At 36.9% G+C, this 26061-nt stretch overlaps 2 protein-coding genes across 10 annotated transcripts in view; one reads left to right on the top strand and one right to left on the bottom strand.

The window, feature by feature from the left end:
- The window catches only part of LOC121865002, a 29177-nt gene extending 16679 nt beyond the window's left edge, over positions 1-12498 (top strand). For all 4 annotated transcript variants that reach the window (XM_042364275.1, XM_042364274.1, XM_042364276.1 and 1 more), the window contains 3 exons: positions 4384-4506; positions 9959-10147; positions 10384-12498. In XM_042364275.1, coding sequence (XP_042220209.1) covers positions 4384-4506; positions 9959-10147; positions 10384-12031 — 1960 coding nt within the window. In that variant the 3' untranslated portion in view covers positions 12032-12498. The remainder of the gene's footprint in view (positions 1-4383; positions 4507-9958; positions 10148-10383) is intronic.
- Positions 12499-15197: 2699 nt separating this feature from the next.
- The window catches only part of LOC121865000 (general transcription factor IIH subunit 3-like), a 13411-nt gene continuing 2547 nt past the window's right edge, over positions 15198-26061 (bottom strand). For 4 of the 6 annotated variants that reach the window (XM_042364270.1, XM_042364271.1, XM_042364269.1 and 1 more), the window contains exons 3-5: positions 23869-24091; positions 21548-21702; positions 15432-16460 (exon numbers count right to left, since the gene is read on the bottom strand). In XM_042364270.1, coding sequence (XP_042220204.1) covers positions 16206-16460; positions 21548-21702; positions 23869-24091 — 633 coding nt within the window. In that variant the 3' untranslated portion in view covers positions 15432-16205. Of the gene's footprint in view, positions 15367-15431; positions 16461-21547; positions 21703-23868; positions 24092-26061 lie in introns of those variants that run through there. The other 2 variants (XM_042364273.1, XM_042364268.1) reach the window with 2 other exon arrangements.

Here is a 26061-nt window from a genome sequence, read left to right as displayed (position 1 = left end):
CTCAGTTTCTGCAATTAGGGATCTACTTTTAAACGCTCTTGTAGATTTGTCTCTCACTTTCACTTCTTTAAATTTGTCTTTCTGTGCAAGAAGTGTCGACACAGTTGATGTCGACATGCCATATTCTTTGCATAGTGCATTTGTTCTAATGCCTTGTTCATGTTTTTTATGATTTCCGGCTTGGTTTGGATTGAAATCGCTTTTCTTGATCTCTTAGGCCCCATGCTGGATTCAAACAATGTCAACACGTGCTTTTCAAAGTTAAACTTGTTGTAAATTAAGAATATTTTCTTTAAAATAACACTGCACTGCGCTATATATTGTCAATATGTAAAATAAATTTCAAAATGACCAATAATTTGCTTGGAAACACAGAAAAAAAGCATTTAGTTGAAGAGAGTCTCAAGCAAGAAGTTACCTCCAGTGAAAACAGAGAGAGACTAATGCCTGTTTACTGTGTTAAGAGGCTGGATGCCGCGCATTAAACTAGTCACTTTACCTTCAATTATGTTCAATAATTGTTAAAATGACTAAAAAATTTAAAATTAAACTTTAAAATTATTGAAATGTATAAACTCCCTCTTTTCCTCTCTTTCAAACTCTATAGCCAACTCTCCCCCTCATAAAGCCAATCTCTTTGGCACATTATTCTCCTCTAATTCCACCTTAGACGATTCCAACTCTATCCCTCCTACTCCTGCTCCTGCTACTGACCCTATGCACTATCCTATAATCTCCACTCATAGGGTTGCTGGCGTGTTATACAGGTTGGATGTGAGTAAGGCACATGGACTGGACGGAATGCCCCCTCATGTTCTGAGGGAGTGTGCTCAAGCTCTGGACCCCGTGCTTGCTCGCCTCTTTGGCCTTTGCCTCAAAACCCAAACTTTTTCTTCTTCTTGGAAGCATGCCTTGGTTCAGCCCATCCCAAAGAAGGGTGACCATTCTAATCCCTCTAACTATTGCCCCAATTTCATCCCTCTCTAAAATTTTCAAAACTATCTTGAACTCTCATTTTCTCTGTTACCTTGAACGCTTTTCTATTTTGTCAGATCACCAGTATGGCTTTCGACAGGTGAGATTTACTGGTGATCTGCTCTCCTACTGCACCCATCTTTAGTCATCCTCTTTTAGGGATTATGGGGAAACTTTTGTCGTGGTCCTCGACATCTCCAAAGCACTTGACAGGGTATGGCACAAGTCTTTGCTTTCTAAACTTCTCTCTTATGGTTTCTCTACCCCACTTTGTTCTCTAATTTCTAGCTTCCTTGAGAACCGATACTTGGCAGTTGTTGTCGAGGGACTGACCTCTCGCTCTTTCTCTACCAATAGTGGTGCCACACAGGGTTCTGTTCTTTCACCTACTCTCTTCCTTCTTTTTATCAATGATTTACTTCACACTACGACTAATTCTATCCATTCATATGCTGATGATTCTACTCTTCATTCTTCTTCACATTTTTCCCTTCCCCCTAATTCTCAAACTAGATCTGTTTCTAGAGCTGATATCATTTCATCTATCAATGTGGATCTGTGCAGCATCTCCGAATGGGGAGGTAGAAACTTTGTTAAATTCAATAGTAATGAAACTCAGTATTTACCAATTACACTTTCCAAATTAAATGATCTCCCACCATCCACATTTCAGGATGCAATCATTCTGTCAAGTTCTAAAATAGATATGCTAGGTCTCACCATTTCCTCTAATATGTCATGGAAGCCACATATCCACAACATTGATAAAGCTGCCTCCCAAAAGCTGGGAATGCTGTACAGATGCCATAGCTACTTCACTCCTGAACAGTTGCTTCAAGTATATAAGGGATTCATTCGTCCTAACTTGGAGTACTACTCTCACGTTTGGGGTGGCTCTTCTTCTGTCCAACTGTTAGATAGGGTGAAATGAAAGGCATTTCATCTTATTGAGTCTCCTACATTAGTTGATAATCTTTCTTCCCTTAGTCTTTGCCCCAATGTTGCTTCACTCTCTCTCTTTTACAGGTACTTTAACGGGCAATGTTCGGTGGATTTGGCATCCTGTGTACCGCCGGCAAGGCCGTGGACTCGTAACACTTGTCTTGCCCGCGGTGCCCACCGTTTCTCTGTGGCTGTCGGTCACGCTAGAATAATCCGTTATAGTACATCCTTCTTTCCTCACACAACCAAACTGTGGAGTGCTCTGCCTTCTTCTGTGTTTCCATACTGATACAATCTGTTTCACTTTAAAAAGCTGGTTTTCCGGCCTCTTCGTGGTGTAGATTAATATAATCTTTTTCTTTTATATTTTTAATTTCATTTTACTCTTATTTTTCGACCCCTAGGACCTGTTGTGGGTCGATGAGCTGTGCCCGGGTGGGCTATTCCCCGTAAAAATGTTTCCCCCCTTGGCAAATTTAGGGTCACACATGAACTTGGTTCATAGTGTCATTTGTAAGGTGAAAATTAAAACATTCTGATGTAAAATGAATGGAACTAAAGATGGGTGCAGTAGGAGAGCAGATCACCAGTAAATCTCACCTGTCGAAAGCCATACTGGTGATCCGACAAAAAAGAAAAGCGTTCAAGGTAAAAGAGAAAATGAGAGTTCAAGATAGTTTTGAAAATTTTAGAGAGGGATGAAGTTGGGGCAATGGGGCGATAGTTAGAGGGATTAGAATGGTCACCCTTCTTCAGGATGGGCTGAACCAAGGCATGCTTCCAAGAAGAAGGAAAAGTTATGCTTGCTTGAAGCTCCAGAGATCTTTTCTTTTACATGCTTCTATTCAGTTTCTTGTAAGCTTATCACTTCATAGAAATCCATGAAAAGAAAAAAATATTTTCTTATTCTTCCACCTGACCCTGCATGAAACTACAGCAGAAACTACCATTGCTAAAAGATATATTATCTTGATCACCTTAAGAATTGTGCCTTCACAGTTGACAAATGGTACAAAGGGAGCCAAGTGACGTATCCATAGGTAGCCAATCAGGACTCTGACGAGTGAAATTTTCCCCTTTTTCAGTATCAGCGACTTAAATTGTAATAAAACAAAAATTCTACTCTATCTTACATGCCAATGTAGCATTCATACTATAAGAAAACTTCAACAAAAGCTCAGATTTTTTTTTTTAATTACTTCAGAGCTCTATGGGAACATTGCTACTTCTTCTTTGTCCCTTGCATTGAACAGGTCCTTCCAAAATCCTGAGTAAGTTTCTCCATAATGTCTGCACTTGATGTTTTTCTTTTTCAATGAACATTATTTCATGGATGACTCAGATTATCAGACCGGTTTCAATCAACAGTGTTTAGAATGCACATAAAACATGAAAGATAGATCAGTCTCCTTCCATTTGTAATGAAAGCCATAGAAACATTATCCAAGAAAAAGCCAGTCTTAAAAATCGGGAGGGCAACCAAGTCATGGCTGCTATACGAACAGCTTATGCATCACTTTAATCTAATGTGAATTTCATAATCATCACATTAAGACTTAATCAGACTACACAGCTCAAGCCACTGAATTCAGGGCATTGTATCTTGTCCACAATTTCTGTCTTAAAGAGACACCTCATCCTTAGCTCACTTATTTTAGCTGTTATTTGATATGGAGGCTGTACTGATGGATGTGCAATACAATGTTGAAAAATTCATAAGGATGTTATCCATGTCTCATAATAATAAAAACAAATTAAAGGTAAGGTTAACTTCCTTTTGGGGTGTAGTGTCATATTAGCAGTTGGAACAATTATTACTATCTTCATCCATTTCTACCTGATTTCTTTTATGCAGCCTGCCTAATGAAGGAGATCAAGTTATAAAGGAAAGATTGATCTTGGAATCCCTTTTTATGGCTAAGCCCCGAACTAGGTGCCTCGGAAACCACTCTCTCCTCCAAGGGCAATTTAGATATTCCGTTGGGGATAAATTGGGATTCATGCCTAAAACCCATCATGGCCAACACGAGAAGAAAGGCAAAGTGTGTACTGGCTGCCCTGATGTCATGTGCACGCTAGGCTGCCTCTCTTTAGTTTAATATTTTCAAAATGGAAAATCTTTGTTTCTATTCTCTAGGTGACAGATGTAGTAGTGGAGGACAGACTAAGATTAATCAAGCTCTACTAATGTCATGTCTGCTGGTTCTAGATCAGTGGATTAGGGAAAGCATTACACAAGTCACCTAGATCCAGGCTCATCCATAAGATTGTTTCAAAATCAGTCCTTTATTTTCTGTGGATAAGGAAAGACCCATCACTGGCAGGAACGACTCTTTCTCCCCAATAATCTTGTGATGAACAACTGGGGATACCTTTTCAATTACCTCACTCACTCATTATTTACTTATTAATTTAGTTTTTTCTACTGAAAAAGGCATTAAAACTGTTCTGTTTTACTGTTTACAGAGAGGGTTTAGCACCTGGTTCAGTGGTAGACGCATTTCATAAAGATCAACAGAACTACGCAGTAGACTCCAACACCTCTCAGCCACCTGATGTAGAGGATGCACTGAACTTGCTAACTTTAAGGTACTGTAGTATTGATACAACTGATAATCAATTTATGCAAAGTATACGTAGTGAGATCAAAATTTTAGTTGGATTAGATCAGGTTAGACTACGAAATGTGGGTTTTGGTAATAACCCAAACCTTGTGTAGTAACCTGAGCAGGGATTACCTTTCTCTTGTAGTGAAGCAGTGTGATTAGGACACAATGTCCATCCACCCCCCCTTGGTGATGCATGTTTATTTGTACGTATGTTTGTATCTGCTTAATAGTACAGTACGAGTATATGTAATTATGTGTATATACTGTAGAAGTACAGGAATATCCCTGTTATTGCAAAGGATGCATTCCTAGAAGTCATTGTGAATAACAAATTAGCATGGGCATTTTCCCATAAGAATTAATGTAAATATGGAGGGATGCATTCACTACATATTTTTTATATACAGTACACTCCTCAGTATCCTAGACTATTGGGGACCAGGGTCGCATGTAGTATACTGTAGTACCAGTAAATGTGAAGAATAAATAAAAATTATACTAAATATTATTAAAAACTCTACATTACCAGTTGGCAATATTTTCACTACACGTGGGACATGGGAGACTGGAGTGGCCGAGATCCTTCCCCCTCTTCCCATGATCCGCGCGCTAACTACCGTGCACACAAGATACGTTGTTTCCTTTACGTTTTTGACCTTAAGATAATTTTTTTTTTTTCACATTCTGTATGAACAATTGTGTATGCATACAGTATAACAGTAAAAAACAAAATATTAAATAAAAGAATAAAAATAATAAAATATAAAAATTATATCCACCTAAAATTACGAGTTGAAAATTAACAATAACGCAGCTCACGGCTTGACCTGGTAGGGGGAAGCTGAGATCTCCAATGCACACCTCCCTCCCACTAACTCCCGCAGACATAAGAAATGTTGATTCTCTTTGTGTTTTTGACCTTACGCTAATCATTTTTTTTTCACATTCTGTATGAACTATTGTGTGTGCATGTAACAATAAAAAGTAAATTTATTTACCCAAAATTACGAGTTGAAAAATAACAACACAGCTTTTCCTGGTAGGGATGTAGCTACAGGGACAGCCTAACTTGGCGACATGCCAGTCCACACATATGTTCACTTCACACACACACACATAAACACCCATGCTCTTGATTAACTTTGGTAGCTGGCAGAAAGGTTAAGATGCATGAATTCTAAATACAGTACTGTATTTTCTGACAATCAAATTGTATTGGAAAGATTAATGTTACATTGGGAGATAACCAAGAGAGAGAGAGAGAGAGAGACAACATCGGATATGAGGCTGGATCTGTAGTGGAGGAGTAAGATCAGACCGAGTTACCCTGGGTGGACCTGTGTGTGTGCGTGTCCTCCGAACCCGGCCGATTCCAGTGTGTGTGTGAAACGCAAGGCAGTGTTTGGTTCCAGTGTGGTGAATCCGAGCCATGCCATATTATTGCCAGCCAACCTGTATGTGTTATATCCTGTTGTTATAAATCTTGTTTCAGTTTCAGATATAGTACTCAGAGAGCAAGTAAATACAGATATTGCTTGTGTTGGTTATGTGTGTTAAGTAAGTGTGTTAATCAGTTGTGCTAACAGCTGATGTATTGATATTGTTCTATCCCTGAAACTCCTAGATGTTGGTACTGTACTAGGTAGTTACTGGTGTGATCTATAACCAAGGTGCTTAAGGGTCCTAAAAGGTACAGTACTAAGAAGTACATACTGATATTTTTGTGTTGTAGTACAGGTATCACTAGGACTCCTAGTTGTTGGTACAGTAGAATCCCAGTTATCCAGCACCTGTGGGGAGTAAGAGGTGCTGGATAAAGAGATTTTCCGATTAGTTGAATCTAGCTCTTAGGGTCCCCCAATGAATCCTACAATGCACAGTGCCACAGGCTGACCTCGCAAATTCATGTCTCAAGAAAAGAAAAGAAAAGACGGACTTCTTTAATATTTATTCCGCTCTATATGAATGATGTGGTTTAGAAATAAAGAAAATACAGTATTACCACGCTTTACGCGGTTTCACTTAACGCGATTTCTCATATACGCGGTGCCTCGCCAGAACCGAACTTTCATTTAACGCGGTTCATCTACTCATATACGCGGGAAGCGGAGCGGGCACGATGCGCACAAGGTCGCCCAGCCATCAAAACATTACCGAGTTCTTCACCCGCCACCCACCACAGCCGGCCCAAGTCAGTGATAGTGATAATTATAGTGAGGATATGGACTTATATGGACTTTGAGGGGTTTGACAAAGAGGCCCTGCAAGCCTCTGTGGTGGATAGTGATACAATTGATACAGGTGAGGGCCAATAATCTGCCCTCTGCCTCGGAACCAACCCCCCATCCCCGTGTGCCCAGCCATCTTTTCTACTAATGTAAGTGTTAAAAAACCTAATATTATTGATATTTCTCTTAATTATTAATTGTGTGTGCATACCATCATAAAGTTAAGATAATATTTTTACTACAACATAGTTGTGTGTCGTCAAAAAGTGGAGTTTGGGGGTCGGGCCAGGCTCTATTGGAATTAATCCCATATGTTCTGTTGTTCACTTAACGCGGTACCCTGTGGGTTCAATTGACCGCGTAAAGCGTGGTACAACTGTACAGTACTGTATACAGTAATATAAAACTATAAAATAAGAAAAATGACGAGCATAGGTGTGGATATGTAGAGACGGTGTGATCTGTAGCCAAGGGGTCAGGTGTGCTAGAAGTACAGTAAAACCTCGATTAACCGACCACATATGGGTGGAAGGGGCCGACGGATAATCCGAAAGGTCGGTTAATACTGTAGTACATAAAGTCTATGGAAATAAAACATACATTTTCCAAGTACCTTTCCCTAACCTACCTCATTTAATTCCCTCTATTTATTTTTGTACATTTGCCATTCATATTTCAATAGAATTTGCTTTAAAACATTAACCACTTTAGTAAATAAATATGAACCAGCACAGAAACAGTGAATAAAAAATGGAAAAGTCAAAGAACATATGTCATCACAAAAATTGTGACCATGTCCCAGGTTGCTGATCTGACTTTCTACCTCATTTACACACAATTGCAGGGTCTCAATTGCTTCTCTTACTATTACAACACAACATACATAAGTTGTTTCTCACTCTTGATTTTTTTCATTTTTGCATTTATTTATGGTTCTTTATTACTATTATTATTATCACTATCATTATTAATATTATTACATTATCGCCCCCCAGGCCCCAATGTGGGTCAGTGACCTGTGCCCGGGTGGGCTAATCCCTGTAAAAAAAAAAAAAAAAAAAAAAGTTAGGAGTTCGGGATTGACGGTTAATCAAGGGTCAGTTAATCGAGGTTTTACTGTAATAGCACAGAATGGTGAATGAACTTTTAGGTGCTTAAGGGTGATACAAATAATAGCAAATTTTTTTCAGTATCAAGATCAGGTTTCTTAAAAAGTGGACACAATAAAACCTGTTTCTCAGATCACCTGAAATTACCCTCTGCAAAACATTTATTTATGATTCTACAAATAAAGTTTGCAGCCTGTTCATAAGCGAGTGATACCTAAAATACATTTATAGGATAAAGACAGTAAAAAGTTTTCTTTGAATCCTTGATATACTGTAGTGCAGAATGTTGTTCACCCCAAGAGAACAAAATATGAAAAAGTAAGGTCTATGGTGTAACTTGGTTGAAATTCAACTGAAAATTCCTCATATAAAGAAACTCCATCAAGGTCATTTTTTATACGTGATATCTTTGCCATAAAAAACAAGGGAAAATCTGTGGCAAGCTTAACACCTGAAGTGAAAGAAGGCCCAACAGCCCATTCATAACTGCCTATAATTTTTGCTGATCACTGCCACAAGAGGCTATTTGACTTCTGTAGTATGTAACTCTGCCTGCCCTTACTGAACATACAACAGCCCTTCTCGCAGTCATATAATTTGATATAGTATGGTCTGTTCACCGTCTGTACCACTCTTATTCAGCACTTCTACGATCCCCATGAAGAGAACTTATAGACGAATCATAACAAGAAGAGACATCTCTTACTGTAATTCTCGTGACCTCTGGACAATAAAAATCTGCAATGGACTGGAAGAGATCATTATGTAATTTAACCATCTCCTCGGAGGACAAATCAGAAGAGTTGACCCAGTTCAAAGAATGATTGACTTCCTCATCAATCAAGGGTCAGTGTTTCTATAGTTCCAGAAAGTAATTGTTTTACTCCAAGAAAGGAGTCTTGGGATATTAATACCAAAAGTAACCAAACCACGGTCAGGCACTGAAATGGATCGATCAGATCAACTTCAACACCTAATACATGATCACAGTCAGCAGGAGACAAAACTAGGTCTAGACTCTAGAGTGTCTAGAAAGATGTGTTGAACACAACACATGATTGAAATGTGTTATCAAGACAAAAATTAAAGTCACCACAGATCAACCATTGCCCATTCTTTCCTGAAAGTCTTAAGAAACAAGCCAAATTCATCCATGAACTCTGTATCTGTACTTGGGCGACCAGGACGAAAACAACAGCAATTGACAATGAAGATTTATTAATGCCTCCATAAATTCAAAGGAGGAAAAAACAGTCACTCTTTATCAGTCTAATTTTGAGCAGGACCACAGAATAAATCAGCACCACTCTACCACCCTTACAGCAGGTCTGGGAGCATGAAAGAGAGAATGTGTCTTAGGAAGAGCACTACGAATAATGTTGATGTCCGATTCATACAACCACATTTGTTACATAGAGGATATCCATGCTGAACTCCCTCAGAAACTCATTAATGTGATGCATTTTATTTTGGATCACATGGATATTAAGCAGACCTACTTTTAAGAGGCTCAAGGAGGGCATTCTGCATTTTCTGAACTAGTATAGTCAGTGTTTTCAATTACTTTTTTTACATTGGGAAGTCATCATATGGCAATCTTTACTTGATACAAAATGACTGACTTGGGTGGTCTTATTTAAGTATATCTTAGACTCATGACTGCCTGCACAGAAGGTACAAACTGGAGAACCAGGCTTCCTGGGACAGCCTGATTAAAACAAGGAGTCCAAATTTTTGGCAGTGGTAACATTGAGTGACCCAAAACCTATCATAAACTTTGCATCTGTTCAGTCCAACACAAACATAACCTTGAAATTTCTCTATGGTAAAAATTTATGGATCAATTATACATTTAATGCATTGACAAAATTGACTGTACAGTGTTAGACATTTTGTACTACTCCTCCTACAATTAAAAATCTGTACTGTATGTCTTTTACTATAAGTAGGTATGAAATGTATCAACCACGTTACTGTGCCGATAGAACTGTAATAATATTTCATAACAATGTGCTCATCCATTAGTTCTGTATTCCCCTTATACTAATACATGTAGTTGTATCTTATTTCTTGTTGAAATGTTCTTGTCATACAGAAAGCAGTTGAGCCTATACAAGAGAAAGTACCAAAAGGAGAGAGAACGGAGGAAACGCATGGAGAAAAAACTATCTCGTTTACAAGAGCAATTAAAAGGGTTTCACCTTTTAGACGAAGAGACAGTTTCTCACATTGAAGCATGCTTCTTGAAGTTTCAGACATTTTTAAGTCATTTACAAAATACTGAGTAAGTAACACTTACTATTTTCATTTTTCGCATTTAAATGTTTAAACCAAGAAGTATAGTACAGTACTTTACAATTTTACTTATAAATAATGCTACATTATTAAGGGATGTTAATCAACTCATTTCATAGGAGTTCTTAAATGTCATGAGTCATAATTCTTGAGTCAAATGGAATTGGGCATGGGTAAACACTGCAGCTGAGTGGTCTTTTTACTAATTGCATTTTCTTTGTACAGAGTTTGGCAGTCATCCTTATTCCAAGATTTAAAGAGAAGGAATGTGGCCAATGATATATTACAACCCAGTATTTGCCCATCAGTTACATTTGGAAATTTGCACAGCAACAAATCTTGGGCATCCAACAAGAAAGTGCAAAATTCTCATCATTCTTTAACTATTCCTATTCCAATTATATTAAATAATAAACCATGTGCTGAAGACGAACTGTTTTCCAGTGAACAAGTTTTGGAAATTAATGAGGTGAAGACTGGGAAAATCATGCAGACTCCTGGATCTACAAGTTTTACTTTGAATTTGGAACCAACAGACAAGTTAAAAAGCTCAGTAACTGCAAGAAAAGATGACAGTCCTCTAGAAGAGCTTCATGATTATATTCAGGCTGGAAGGAATATGTTATCTCTGCAATCAAATGGTGAGTTGCAAGAAAATGTGACTGGTGGTGGTAATGACATAATACTTACTGAAGATAAGGAAGAAATTTCTGAAGAAGAGGATACTGAGAAAAGGTTTCTTAACGAAGAAGACACCACCATGAAAAAGTTTTCCAATGACAGAGAAGACATAAAGGATTTTTTTCCTAAAGAGGTAGAAAACACTACAAAAAAATGTTCCAGCAAAGTATATGGCAATGGGGAAAAGTTCTCAAACAAAGTAGTAGTCGGTACTGAGGAAAATATGGTATCGTCACTCGATTTAAAAAAGGGATCAGTACAGGAAGGCATAAAAATGAAGTTAAATAAAAAAAGTGCAAGTGGTAAGAATGACTGTAATACAGTCAACACAAGTTCTGTAAATAAAGATAAGCCAGTGATGAAGGAGAATGAGTTGCTTATGGCCAATTGTGAAAAAGAATATGGTAGTAATACTGAAAAACATGAAGACCATGTAAATAAACAAGATATTTTTAATAAAACAAGGGATAATGTTGAAAGTGAAACTGATTGGATTGATTTAAAATCCAAAAATCCAAAGGATAATACACATGGCAGGGATTTTGTAAAGGCAAATAATACATTAACAAACTTAAATATGAGAGTACCTGACAGGCATGATAATGTGAGCTTTAAACAAAAATTTTCAGGTAAAGAAAAAAGTACTTCAGCAAACACCACAAAATCTGTACAAGTTAATACATTTCAGAAACTTGCTAATGAAATTCAGTTTAGTTATGAGGATACAGTTAATGGAAGACAAATTTCTCAAATAACTGAAAATTTTCAAAATAATGATGTTAGTGAAACTGATGATGAGAAACTTAAAATGCAAAAAACTACCTTTATTTGGTTAAACAGAAGTGGGTCAGGCTCATCCTCAGTAAGTATCACAGAGCACCTCAGTCATTCTCACTCACACTGGTCTAAGTCATCCCAAAAGAAACCAAACAAGCATGGATCTTCAGAACACAGTTCAGATATTGCACCTCAACTTGAGATGCCTGGAAATAAAGGTGATGATGAAGGCAAGTGTGATGGTTTTAAATTAAACAGTCCTTCACCTGCTGCAGTACAGAATGATAATGACCTTGTGGAGTATGACAGTGATTTTGAAATAAGTGATGTTGAAGGACTGAGTATCTCGCCCTCATCGTTAGCTTCCACATCCATACCCGATGATCTGCTAACTCCAGGAGAAGAAGAATTTTAAGTGTATGTTGTGATATACAGTACAGTAATTCCCATATCTTAAAAGAAGTTATACCTGTATAATGAAAGAGCTATTAAGACACAAACCATGCAAGATAACATAAAACTTGTGTAATAAAAATGGTTAAGTCACAATACTGTAGAGATAGATATATGGCATAGGCTGAGCTTTCTAGTGGAAAAATAGGATACCTGTACTGTGTGAATACTGTGCCTTAGAATTTTTTATCATCTAGATATTACATCAGTATATTTAGTATTGCAGTGTGCTGTAATGAATATTGTATGTAGTTTCTTTTAATTGAAGCAATATAGAATTGTGGCTGCAACATTTTATGCCTTTATATTATATTTCACATTCAAGTAAATTTGCAGTGTATTAATACTACATTCTGGTATCATGTACTGTGAATTATATCAGCAACTGTACAATAATAAAAAAAAAAAAAAAAAAAAAATTCACTCTTGCAAGTCGCCTTCCATATTGTTTGTTTAAAGCTTTATCCTAACAGCATTTTTTTTCTAGTCAGGACTAGTCATGTCTTTATATACCTTAATAGCTTTATTCATAACAATTATGGGTAAGTGTTAATTATAACTGTTACAGAATGATGTTACTTAGCAAATTCAATGGGCTGCAGTAATATTTAAAAAATAAAAATAAAATAAAATAAAAACTAAAATCATACACTGTACAGTATCTCAAAATCATACTCTCTTCCTGTTTACCCTGGGTGGAGCAGGTACACTAAGCCTCAAAAGAAGTTTATGATGAAAGAGATTATATTGAGATTTGAGAAATTCTCTTTTGTGTCTGGAAAAAGATGAGGATGTGGCATATGCAATGCCAATTGGCCCATAATGCCAATTAAGCTAATGCCTATGTTAATTTACTAATAAGTGAGAGTGGTGGTGGACAGCAAGTCAAGTTTCTCAAAAACAGCTCAATGAGGCCTTGGTTTGAATAGGCAACATATACAGTATTGCAAAACATCAAGTCCTGGAGATCTTTACAGCGTAAAATTTTTGGTTCGCTCTAGAGCAGGGGTTCTCAACCAGGGGGGAATTCAGGTTTTCAGGGGGGGGGGGAACTGATTCGGAAGCAAGAGATATGTTCGATGAGAAATCAATCACAGAATTTTGGCCCTTAATGTGCGATTCCTACCCAAAAGTGGCAGAAAAAGCTATCCGTGCATTGCTTCCGTTTGTGTCGACATATCTTTGTGAGTCAGGCTTTTCAACTCTGTTGCAAATTAAAACGAAGCAACGTAGTAGATTAGAGGTAGAAAATGACCTGCATTGTGCCCTTTCAAGCACTCCTCCGCGTATCCCAGAATTGGCGAAGAAAAAACAATCACAGGTTTCTCATTGACTGTAATCTTCATCTGAATAAAATTAATTACAAATTTACAATATCCTGGTATTCTATTGAACTTTTTGTTTATTGCATTATGCTTCAGTTTGGTCTGTTAAGTAATTCATTATAAATATAAAAAACTATTTTACTTTTATTCAAGTTTTATAAATCCATCAACATTTTCAATTGGCATTTAATTTGTAAAACTCCACTATAAAAATAATCCATGTAAAATTGTAAATGTATATGTACTAATATGGAAAAAATAAAGGATTTTCAGTATTATATGCATATTATTTGGAATGCACTTTTTGAGGCAGACAATCTTGGAAAGGAGGGGCGAATGACATTCTGACATACTGTATGGTGAAAGGGGTGCATGGGGCAAACAAGGTTGAGAACCACTGCTCTAGAGAGAGGAGGGCAAACCCACATGGGATACATTGCTACCCCTCATGAAGCCAGATCATAATAGCTCCTCTACAATCTCTCCTTTGTGAAATACAGGTCTCAATTTAGCTTCCCTTTCATGTCATTCTGTATCCTTCCCCTCCTCTATTCTACAACAATATTAATAGTAAAAACTCCACTGAAATTCAGATGGTCATTTCAATCCAAATCTGTATATTAGCCTAAGGTCATTTTGCAAGATAGGGACCTAGAGCCTTTGCAAAGTACTAAACCACAATGTAATTCAATATCAATTAAAGGGTTATGTACCAGGCCTAAAAACTTCACCAAACAATCCATAAACGGCGTATTTACTTAATAAACACAATCGAGAAATGTACAACATTCTGGTACACCACGAAAAACCAAGAGAACTGTACAAGAATTAATAAAATTTAAAAAAGAAAGAAAAAAGAAAAAGAGAAGTTATTCAATACAACACAGTCAGCTCCACCTAACTGACCCAGTAATGGATGACAGTTATGCACATTAACAAGCAACTTGGACTTTTTTCTATAGAAGATACATGCACTTGGGGGGGGTTGGTTAAGTTTTTTGTATAATACTTATTTTACAATATCTTCCTTGGACGAAACAAAATCTGATAGATATAAACATTGCAGCTATTGCATCATAGTTGCCAGGCATATGTTCAGAAGAGAAAAAGTGTAATGTACAGTAATAAAAGATTACAAAAAACTCATTCCTTCCCATTTTGGGGCACCTTCTATAGAAAAAATCTCTTAAGTTATGAAAGTCATGCAGTATTGCCGATTTGGCATACAACTGACTCGGTTCCTGACGCCACACTGTACTGTATCTGCCTACGTCAACATACCTACAAAAATGAAACAAAGGTTTTCTAGCACACTTAAATAAAACAAAAATTATTTGTGTTTACTGGAAACATGAAAAAATAAATATATACAGTGGTCCCTCGGTTAACGAACACAATTCGTTCCACAGAGTCGTTCGTTAACCGAATCCATTATTTCCATGGGATATTGGGTAATTGGTTCCAGCTCACAGAAAAGTACATACTGTACAAAGTAAAGCCAAAAATCTTTTATTTCTTTTTTATTTATTGGGCACCCCCCCTACATCCTGTGCAAGGTGAAGAGCAGAAGCACCTACAGCGCCCAACTGGGAAGCATGCTAAGTTCATGCTTGCCTTTATGTCTCATGAGTTAAGGGCGTAGAAGCCTGAAGGGTCATAGTTTTTTTGTCAAGGGCATAGAAGCCTGAAGAGTCACAGGTTTTTGTCAGTAAGTTATTGGAAGCTCCAACAACTTTCCCTGAATACGAATTCGCAACTTTTCAATTTACAACAGGTACCTACTTTACTGCTAGGTGAACAGGGACCAAGGGAGGCTGGGAAGTGTGTCCGAACAACTTTCCACCGGCCCGGGAATCAAACCCGTGACATCTCGATTGCGAGGCAAGAGCAGTATCGCTCTACCACCAGCGCCCCGTTTTAATGTTTACTTGAGGTGCGATGTATGAGTAAGTACAATGAGTTGACCTTTCCCCTAAAAAAAATAAATAAATAAATATATACAGTAAATAAAAAAATATAAAATAAATAATAAAATATATACCCGGTATACTGTATATATACAGTACATACTGTATATACTGTATTAAAAAAAAAAAATAATCCCACCTTGACCACCAGACTACAGTACAGTATTGTCACCAAACCTGACATAAGAGAAGGTGGATGATACATTGTACACTTCTTAGCTTAACCTTCCTTTTTGGAAAACATCATACGCTGTTATGTCTACTTATATGTACATTATCTCAAAAAGTCTCCGTCCACACTCTGTATGAAACATTATGAGAACACAGATGATAGATATTGGGATATATGCATTCCTGTCTTGTATAGTTTAACATAAGTAATTAAATGTGTATTTATATCGGCATAATTAATATGATGTTTGGTTACCAAATGTAGTAGTACGTATCAGTATGCCACAGAGCCACACATACCAACCCTCCCGAGACATCACAAGTGGCATGTAGCATTTCGGACGTCATTGGACCCATCCTGGCAGATACTTTTTTGAGATACTGTACTGTACATCAAATCTCCTTACTGTTGGACATCCTTCTAAACCACAGAGAAAATTATTAACTTTCACAAAAATATATACTGTATACAGTATATATGAACTGATGACTATAGATACTGTATAATATAAGGTGAACATAGGAGATGACTACAATATTATACTTCATTTAGTGATCCTTCTCTTTTATTTTTTTATGGGTTTGGCCATCTCTGATGAGATTTAACTTTTGTCTATTAGAAACATCCAAAAAGGATATTCTTGCAGGTTGTTTATTTGTTTGAATTCTCTTACTATTTCTTCTTCTTCACTATTTTCATAAGAGGTCTGTCAGTTTGAAAAATAACATTGCATGTGGTACAGAGTGGTACTGCTTTGCAGTAAACAGATAGACAGTTGGAACAAACATTTCCCATGTCTACTAGTGTGCGGTGACAAAAACAAGCAGCCCGATAATCAACACTGTCTGGTGGAGGAACATTTAGTTTCTTTCGCGTTACAACATCTGCTTGGTACATCAGTATGAGGCACTGAAGCAGCTCTGACACCTGAAAAGTTTATTGTGCATCAGCATACAAGTCATTTTTTTTTAATATTAAGACATGCATTTTTTAGCATAGAAAAAGGGCAGGGTGACATGAGACAAATGTCATTATCAAATATATTCACTAAGATGTCACCTTTTCAAAGACTGAAGATATCTGAAGTTGGACAGTTAGAACTGAAGGAGGCTTTATGATTAAAAAAAACAACACTCTGTGGCAGAGGGTTCTAGTGTGCAGATTTTCAATAGAATTTCAACAGAAGAGGCAAGGGCCCTCCCAGCTGTCCTTGTATGGTGATGGAAGGTGAGTGGTGATGACACTCCGAGTGTAGCTCACTCGTTAGTTCACCAATTGTGATAGCAGTGGAACCTCAATAATCCAGCATGACTGGGACCAAGCTGTTGCTGTATTTCATGATCTTCTGGTTTTTATAGTACCTGTACTGTAATACAGTACAGGGTAATACTCTGCTACACCTTTATCCAGGTTTGAAATACATTTCCAAATTTTTTGTTTTTAATTGTCAGCAAAACATGCTTGCATTTCATCACTCTAGCAACAACGTACCATCTATGGGACAGTAGTACACTATTTTATTGGTAGCCATTATCAGGGAAAAACAAACGCTAACTTTTTCATTGTAATAGAGAGGTGTCACTATAAGCTCAAAGAGTGGAAAACAATGACTAGACTGGAGCACATGCAACCAGTATCACACAAAACAGCATTAGCCCCAAGAACTACTGCCACGTGTTCTGAATATGTGAGGTCTTCCTCAATATTAAAATTTTTGGGAATATTGTAAAAATTATATCAGTTTCTGGAGAATTCCCAAATAAAAATTGACAGATTACTAATGTTTCACTGATCTATAGGATCTATAGAAAAGGAAAAATTATGAGATATCCCTGTCAATGTGCAATACTGGAAATTTTCTTGCAAGATCATTATTGTTGAACGATTTGAAAGCGTACATCTACACAAAACTGAAGAGTTGAAGTGTCCCAACAACACCGAGCCCACAGGTGACAGCAGTATTTCCACCTGACAGTCTTACAAAAATGATTGCCACTGTTCACACGTTAAACAGGGCCTGGCTCTGTATAGAATCTAAACTTAATTAAACCAATTGTGGCTAATCTTCCTACAGAGATGAGGATGTCTGCTGCCTGGTTAAAAAAATATGATCTTGTGAGATGAGGGCAGTCAGAGTGAAAGGTCTATGGAGGCTTGAACCATCTGCATAAGAATTAATAACTTTTTTTGACACTGAAAGAATATCATTAATGCATAAAAAGAGAAAAATTGTAGTATAGAACACTAGGGGGCGCCAGAATGGATAGAGCGATGGTCCCAAAAAAGAATGCCCAGAACTAGGCACATTCTGTAACGGTATAGAAAAGATGAAATATAAGAGACTAAGGAGGGAGGAATGGGACAGTTGTGCAAGTGAATATCAATGCCAAACTCTGTCAACTATGGAGATATCAAGTTCCATTGCATGGGTTTTGTCAGATCAGCCGAGAGCACCCACTAGAGACGTAAAGTCACCAGCATACTGAAGTTCATTGATGAAAGTGGCCAATACCTTCAGTTGCTAATGTTAAAAAAGTCCTTTCACCTAGTTTTGAATGTCCACTCCATAGCTAGATGAATGTTGGCATGGGTAGTGGAGGTAATCATGAAAATGGTAAAGAAACTGGCACCAATAACATCCTTGATTGGGTGCCACTATGAAGGATGCTGTCATCCATGCTATCATGGAGTTGACTCACAATGGTGTTGAATTTTGATGGGATGCCAAAATGTCTGAAGGGTCTCAAAAGGACTTCATTGCTGATGAAATAAAATGTCTCAATGAAATCAATGAAAGCTGTGTACAGATCACAGTGCTGGTCTCTGATCTTCTACTGTATCTAGCAAGCAGCAAAGATCATGTCAAGGGAGCTGTGAGATGGCCTGAAGTTTTACTGAGACTCCGAGGAAGATTTCTAACTCGAGGAGCTTGATAAGGAAGATGAATGTGAGAATCTTGCCAGCTATGGACAGCAGTGATATCTATTTGTTGATGATGTAGTCTGATACACCTCCCTTGTTCTTAAATAACTTGATGATGGAGGTATCTTTGAGGTCTTGAATATGAGTAAAAAATAATACACAGTGATATACCTGTTGGCCAGAACATTTGGTCCAGAGCATCTCTGGGAATGAGAGATTCCCAGTAATGAGAAGACTCTCTCAAACCCAGAAAAAATCCCCTATCCCTGGAAATTTTCCAGGTACAATACTGGGAAAAGCTTCTCAGAATTTTCTGGAAATTGTGCATTATTTCATCCCAGACATGAAAAAAAAAAAAATTTAAATTCCTGTAATTTTCTTATATTTTTCCAGAATTACACATTATATTCCATCCTCAAAATTTGCTCCCAGACCTAGAAAAAAAAAAGGGGGGGGGGTCCGGAGTTTTTCTTGAAATTTTCAGAAAATAAGCCTGATTTTGAACCTCGGAATTTGTTCCCAGACCTGGAAAAAAATGGGGGGAGTTCTCAGAATTTGTCAGAAAATAGACCTCATTTTCAAACTTGGAAATTTTTCCCCAAACCCGGAATTGAGAGAAATTTTCAGGAAAATTTCAGAACAAATTTAAATTCCGGCTATTGGAGTTCCAGCCAAGAGAGATTTTGTCTAACAGAGATATTACTTTAGATCCTAAATGTTATAATATGTTATCTTCATAAAAGCAATACAATAATTAATGTTTCTGAATTTGTTTTTATTGAATTAATGTACGTGTGCAAAATTAACAATACAATTTATTAATAATACGTGGAATATTAGAGGAGACGAGACGGCTGCCGGCATTGTTTATGTTAAAGCTTACGAAACCAGTGACTGATTGGTTCTACATATAAAACTGAAGAAAATAAGACCCTGAGTTTAGCTGTAGTAAAATTAATGTAAAAAAATGAATATGGTTGTTTGAAGTACCTGTAATGTTATTTAATGTTAATAAATGGAACAATATAAGTAGCTAACCATTAATGGTAAAAAAAAAAAGTGAGACTGCTCGTATGTAAGTGCGCACATGTGAAAACATATCGTCATTACTCTACATAAGAATATGAAAGCAACACTTATTTACTGCTCATATATATTGAAGGGTTAAATGTTGTACTCTGTATAGACAAGCAGAGAGAGAAGCCGAACTGCCGGATGTAAACAAACCTTAATTTCCCGCAGCTTTGTTGTTGTTTTTTTAAGGGGATTAGCCCACCCGGGCATAGGTCACTGACCCACATTGGGGCCTGAGGGGCAAAAATTTAATACTCCTGTAATAATAATAATAATAATAATTCAGATTAAAAAAAAAGAAGAAAAAAAGCTGCCTATCTACCTATTGGACAAACTAAAATCGTTCCGGACCACGGGAGTTTCCGGACCACAGAATGCCGGACTAGAGAGGTACAACCTGTAGTGAGAAATGATATACAGTATGTACAGTACATACAGTGTGTTGTCAAAGTAAGAGAAACAATTGAGACCCTGCAATTGTGTGTAAATGAGGCAGAAAGTCAGATCATCAACCTGGGAGTTGGTCAAAATTTTTGTGATGCCATATGGCAGCAGGGTCTACCATTAGACAACAGGCATCCGCCTGGGCTGTACACAAATCTTGTTCAGTATAATGAATGATAATATATGGCAGGCCCCTTCATCACTAGATCCAATTTATCTTAATATAGGGTACACCGCATGTACTAAATGAAAGAGTGGCAAAAAAGATTGACTACAGATAAATAAGGTAATAATTGTAAAATAACATTTAACCTTAGGTCCGTCTGATTCACTAGCAGAGCTGGCAGACCACTAAGTGAGAGCTGCAGTTATTTAGAGCCTATTATGTTGTATGACTCTTAAGACTGGAGTAAGAAGAACTATTTTGGCTTGAATGGGTTTAAAATGCAGCACTTTCTCAAGGCAACCACTGAGTTTGGTATTTGAAGTAATGCCTTTACCTTGGTTTTCTGGACAAGGAGCTGTTTTGCAGCATAATGTACTGTCTGCCTAGCGAATGTGTCCTGTTGCTAAGCATGTCACAGCCATATGGCAAGCTCTGCCAAAGGGTGGTTTAGTGGTATAGAACTAAAAGGATGCTCAGTGATGACTCTTAGGTATAAATTGAGGGTTGTCCAGCAAGTAAACACAATGGGGGGAATTTTTAAAAGGAATTAGAAGAAATAAAAAAACAGTACAGGATATAGCTAATAAAAACACAGTACAGTACTGAGAAAGGAGAAATTGAAATTCCTGGATTTTTTTGTAAGGGCTGATGATGAGTTTTATGCCAATACTTTTTTTTTATGTGGTAGAGCCCACCCGGCCACAGGTCATCAACCCCTAGCGGCCTAGGGGGCAAATAAAAGAGTAAAAATAGAAAAGAAAAAGATTATATTAATCTACACCTCGAAGATGCTGGAAAACCAGGTATTTGAAGTGAGACAGATTGTATGAGTTTGGAAACACAGAAGAAGGCAGAGCACTCCACAGTTTGGTTGTGTGAGGAAAGAAGGATGTACTATAACGGGTTATTCTAGTGTGACCGGCATCCACAGAGATATGGTGGGCACAGCGGAAAGACGAGTGTTCTGAGCCACGGCATTACAGCACACAGGATGCCAAATCTATCGAACACTGCCCGTTAAAGTACCTGTAAGAAGAGAGTGAAGCATTGGCGAAGAAAGGGAAGAAAGATTATCAACTAAAGGAGGAGAGTTAATAAGACGAAATGCCTTTGATTACCTATCTAACAGTTGGACAGAAGAAGAGCCACCCCAGATATGAAAGCAGTACTCCAAGTTAGGACAAATGAATCCCTTATATACTTGAAGCAGCTGCTCAGGAGTGAAGTAGCAATGGCATCTGTACAGCATTCCCAGCTTTTGGGAGGCAGCTTTAGCAATATGCAAGTCTAAATAACAGATCCATTAAAAATAGTTCTTCACTGTACTTATTCATCAAACAAAGACCAAAGGCATGTACGAAATTCAATTAAGTTTCTCTACACAGAATAAAACATGTAAATTCCTTACCTCTTGAACACAGTGATAGTAACCACCACTGATATCTGCACCTTGTTGCAACAATCCACAATCACTTCCAATTACACAGACATCAAGTGGTGTGCTAATCTTCTGTGCAGTAAGATAGGTATTAATGTAATTCAGGTACTGACTTCCTGTATCCACTGTAAGAAAGGTAAACAAGATTAAGTCCTTAAAGCATCATTATTACAACTGTTCACACTGGAATGAAAACTGTTAATCTTTCAAATAAATAAAAGTGTGATCCTGGAAACCCTATTTTATAACAAAGTCAGGACTAAATCAGGTCAATGGGTTTTAACTAGGGGTGTGCATTTTTAACCAGTTCTGATTAAAATTGAAATTCAGATGGTGGTGTAAATCAGCACATGCCAATGATGAGCCATTAAGCTAGGGGATCTGGTCCGGGGAATTTTGTAACATTCTGACAAATTGTTTCACATATTCTTTATACTCTTCAATGACATAATTATGTTACCTTTGAGTAAACTAATTTTTATTAAAAATAACTATACAGTAGATACTGCAATGATATGCTAGAAATGGTAAACTGCACAAAACAAATAATAATCAGTGCGACCTTGAGCTCAACACTAGCGACAAGCATAAAATTTTATTTAAAATGTAAGGTTCTTGTGGAACATAAATTAAAGTGTGTTAGCTTTATGTGCACAAGTTATTCTGTGATACAGTTGAGTCTTGATAGTTAGAGGGTTAGGTACCAGAAGACATCATAAATTATCAAATCACGAATTATAGTTTAGTTGATCTAAACGGAAATACAGTACTGTAATCAGTTTGGTTCCAGAGGCCAAGAAATATCCATAAACTGTTCCAAAACTGCTTTACTAAACATTGTACAAAATACATAGAAAAAATAAAATAACAAGTATCGTATTAAAAGTAGTTCTATATTACATAAACACAGCTCCTTCCTTTCTCATAATTTTGTGAGTTATTCCAATAGAGCAACATGGAGACAGGCAGGCGTTGAGCTGCTGTGACCACACTATGTCAACAAAGAACCAGGAATTTAATACCACACAATAACTCATCTGGGGTTGAGTGTGGGATATTTTTTATGAAAATTTATTACTTTACGATAATGTTTTCTTAACCCAGTACCAAAATGAGCCTAAATAATGGGAATTACGGTGAAATTGCATAATGTTGTATTAATGAGGTTGGAGGGATGCTGAGCATTCAGGAACGAGAGGAAGGAAGGGGACGCTCAGTCCACCAGCCAAACTCAATACCTCCCACACACAATACACTTAATGTACTACTCTTCATTTTTCTTATCTTATAGTTTTATAACATACTTTCTTAATTTCTAAGTAAACACTGTAGCATTAAAGAGTATTTACATTATACACTGTATTTTCTTTATTTCCAAGGAAAATTAGAGTAATGAAATTATATTTCCACAACTTTTTTGGTTTCTTTTGCAAATAAACACTGCTGCAGCTGGTAGCTCAACCCCGAATTATAAATATTTGACCATGCAATTTAAAAAAAGTAGTAGTACTGCAAAAGAGGTAACCGCAAATTTAAGAACACAAATTTGTATTTCGCATATTTGACTCCACTGTACAGTACATCAATATAAACTTCCTCTAATTTGTGCAACATATAGTACAGTAGTAAGAAAAATATGGTCGTTTTTGCACCATTACAAGATAAATTTTCATTAACTGCTAAATATTTGTTAAAAAAATAGACAAATGGTTCGGTGATCCAATCAAAATTGAACAACCAGTTTGGGCGAATTGGCCCCAACACACCTGGTTACAACCATGCCAACCCTTCCCATTGATGACTGCCACTAAAAACAGTTCAAGGTACCAAATACTTGTACTTTTTAATCTATATTTAAATATCTTAATATTTGGCAGGTCTGTATTGAAGAAAAATAGTACAGTACAGTAATTCATACACAGGCAAGTTGAAGGATATTCAGAAATGTACAATCAAGGATAAAAGTTGAGGTTTTGTCCGAAGATTAAATATAACTCGTGAAACATTATGAGAGCCCTAACACAAGGCAGAGAGCACCAAAAGTTTAGCCCTTCGGCATATGTTTTCACCAAATTTCACGACACGACTTTTGTCTTTCATTGTACATTACAAAAGCTTGGTGGTGAGTCAGGCTGTACACATATATCATAAACAAAAGGTTAGGTTACCAAATACTACACAGTTCTGTACTGTACAGTATAGTGAACCAAAGATAATAAATAAATGCTATCTGTATAAAATAAAATGTATTCATGTTTATACAAACTACAACATGAATAATAAACACTTACATGAAATTTTAACAACCAAAATTCTTGCATGAACTTTTTTTCCCAACACATCTTCTGTTTCTTGCCGCTTGATGTACAAAAGACCTCTGCCTATTGCCCCAGAGATAAGAGACTCTGTCTGGTCAGCCTTTGGATCTGGCACAATCATATTTCTTAACTCCCTTTCAATGCTCTCATCTACCTGGCACAGGAGTTCAAGTCTACCATCCTTCTGTCGGTCAACCTAAAATGAAAATTTAATATGTCAAGTTATAAACAAAGAACAAGATTTAATCCAAGCACATCATTCCAATATTCCTTAAACTATTCACACTAATCAGTGGTATATAAGTTTCTGAAAAGGGAGGGGGGAGGGACACAAGACTTGAATAGAGGATATTATTTACATTAATTCCATCCAGTGGTGTAAGCAGGGGGTGAGTGTAAGCCATACAGCTGAGGGAGGGACTCTAAGCCCCCTGCAAAAATTTAAAAATTTGACCAATTTCAGGAACTTTTTGAGGCCACCTGCATGAATAGTAGGACATTTTATGGCCAATATTAGTACTTCATCCCAATGGCATATGATTCAATCACTCAAACTTTTCAATCTGTTTATTTTTTATTATAATTTTACATGTTGAATGAGTTGAGGGCAGTAGCAAAAGTGGGGGGTGGTTCCACTGTCACTAATCAATATTTATAAAATGTGTCATCTGACAATTTTCCAGATAGCTACCATATTTTATGGCATATAAGATGCATTTTTTGTCTGAAAAATGGCAAAAAAAAATCAGCCTGCATCCTGTATGTGAAGTTGCTGTCTCACATATGCTAATGAATCCCCCAGCTGCTGTCTCCAGTAGGCTAAATTCTACCTAACCCAACTCCAGAATTAAAAATATGTATGTTTTTGCTTACTTAAACATATTATTATTATTTTTAATTAATTATAGAAATAATTATTGTAAATACAAAATCTTGATTTATAACTACTGTAATGATGATGATAACCTGAAAGGATTAACGTCTGTACGGCAGACACCCAACTCTTCAGAGATAGCTAAACAGTAACCATTTCTGAACTCTTACAAGCATTACAATCTATTAATGACGCACATGCAACACAAATTTTTAACTGCAAATACCTGATACAAATGAAGACTTACAATGAACTTTCTTTTCACATTTGCATCTGTTAACATTGCTGGCAGAATTGTAGCCAGGTTAGACTCATCACTGTAACCACCAGACTACTGGGCCAAGCTGTGAGGTGTTATGGTTGCTTTTCAACTCGTCATTTTGGATAGATATACGTAACTTTCTTCATTTTATTTTACTCTGTTACATGCACACACCATCCAACATAAATATTGTGAAAAAGTAAAAGAAATAATAAATGTCCTAAGGGCAAACACAAAGAGATGATACATTTCACCTTTTACGGGATAGCTGGCTCAGTAAGGGAGTGGGAGGCAGCGAGGCGTGTGGGGAAGGAGTGTTGATAGGGAATAGGTGGAGTAAGCGTCTCCGTTGCTATGGTGAAACAGGGGTGTATGCAAATGGCGACTGCGTTAAACTTTCATTTGGTTTTTATTTACTGGCTTTGTAATACAGTATTTTTTGTTGCAACTTATTTATTGGTATTTTTTTATTTATTGCTACAGGAGGAAAATCCACACAAAAGTTTTGTTTTAAATATCCTGTGCTCACTGCTAAAATGAGGGGTGCATCTTATATGGCCATGCTTCTCATATACAGTAAAATATGGCAATTAAATGTTCAATAATTATTAAGTTTAATAATTGCCAGGCAAAATCAGTGTTCTGAATGGTTTGGTAGTCATTTATGGATAAATTTACAGTCAATGAATCTTCTGTATAATATATGCCTTGAAAAAGTTCCCTGGCCACTGCTTTCACTTCAAGCAATACAATTTCAGCTTAGCAATATATCTAACCATCTATAATTTAGTGACACTCCAGTGAGTCTCCATAAACTTTAGGAAACTGTTTAAACAACAGATTTAGCAATGGACCATAGGGGTGGGTACAAGGCCAGGTTTTGATTGGTCCCTAAAGTGTCTAATTGGGTTTCCATTAATTAGGCTATGAACATACATATACCCGGTACACTTGAAAATCAAATGTTGAAGCAAGATGTCCAAAAACTGCACAGGCAAGTACCTAAAACCACAGTGCAAAACATTAAGCC

The sequence above is a fragment of the Homarus americanus genome, unplaced genomic scaffold (assembly GCF_018991925.1).
Source record: "Homarus americanus isolate GMGI-L3 unplaced genomic scaffold, GMGI_Hamer_2.0 scaffold2539, whole genome shotgun sequence".
Classification (NCBI taxonomy): domain Eukaryota; kingdom Metazoa; phylum Arthropoda; class Malacostraca; order Decapoda; family Nephropidae; genus Homarus; species Homarus americanus.
Note: the sequence above shows the minus strand (reverse complement) of the source record. Positions and strands in the feature narration are given on the sequence as shown.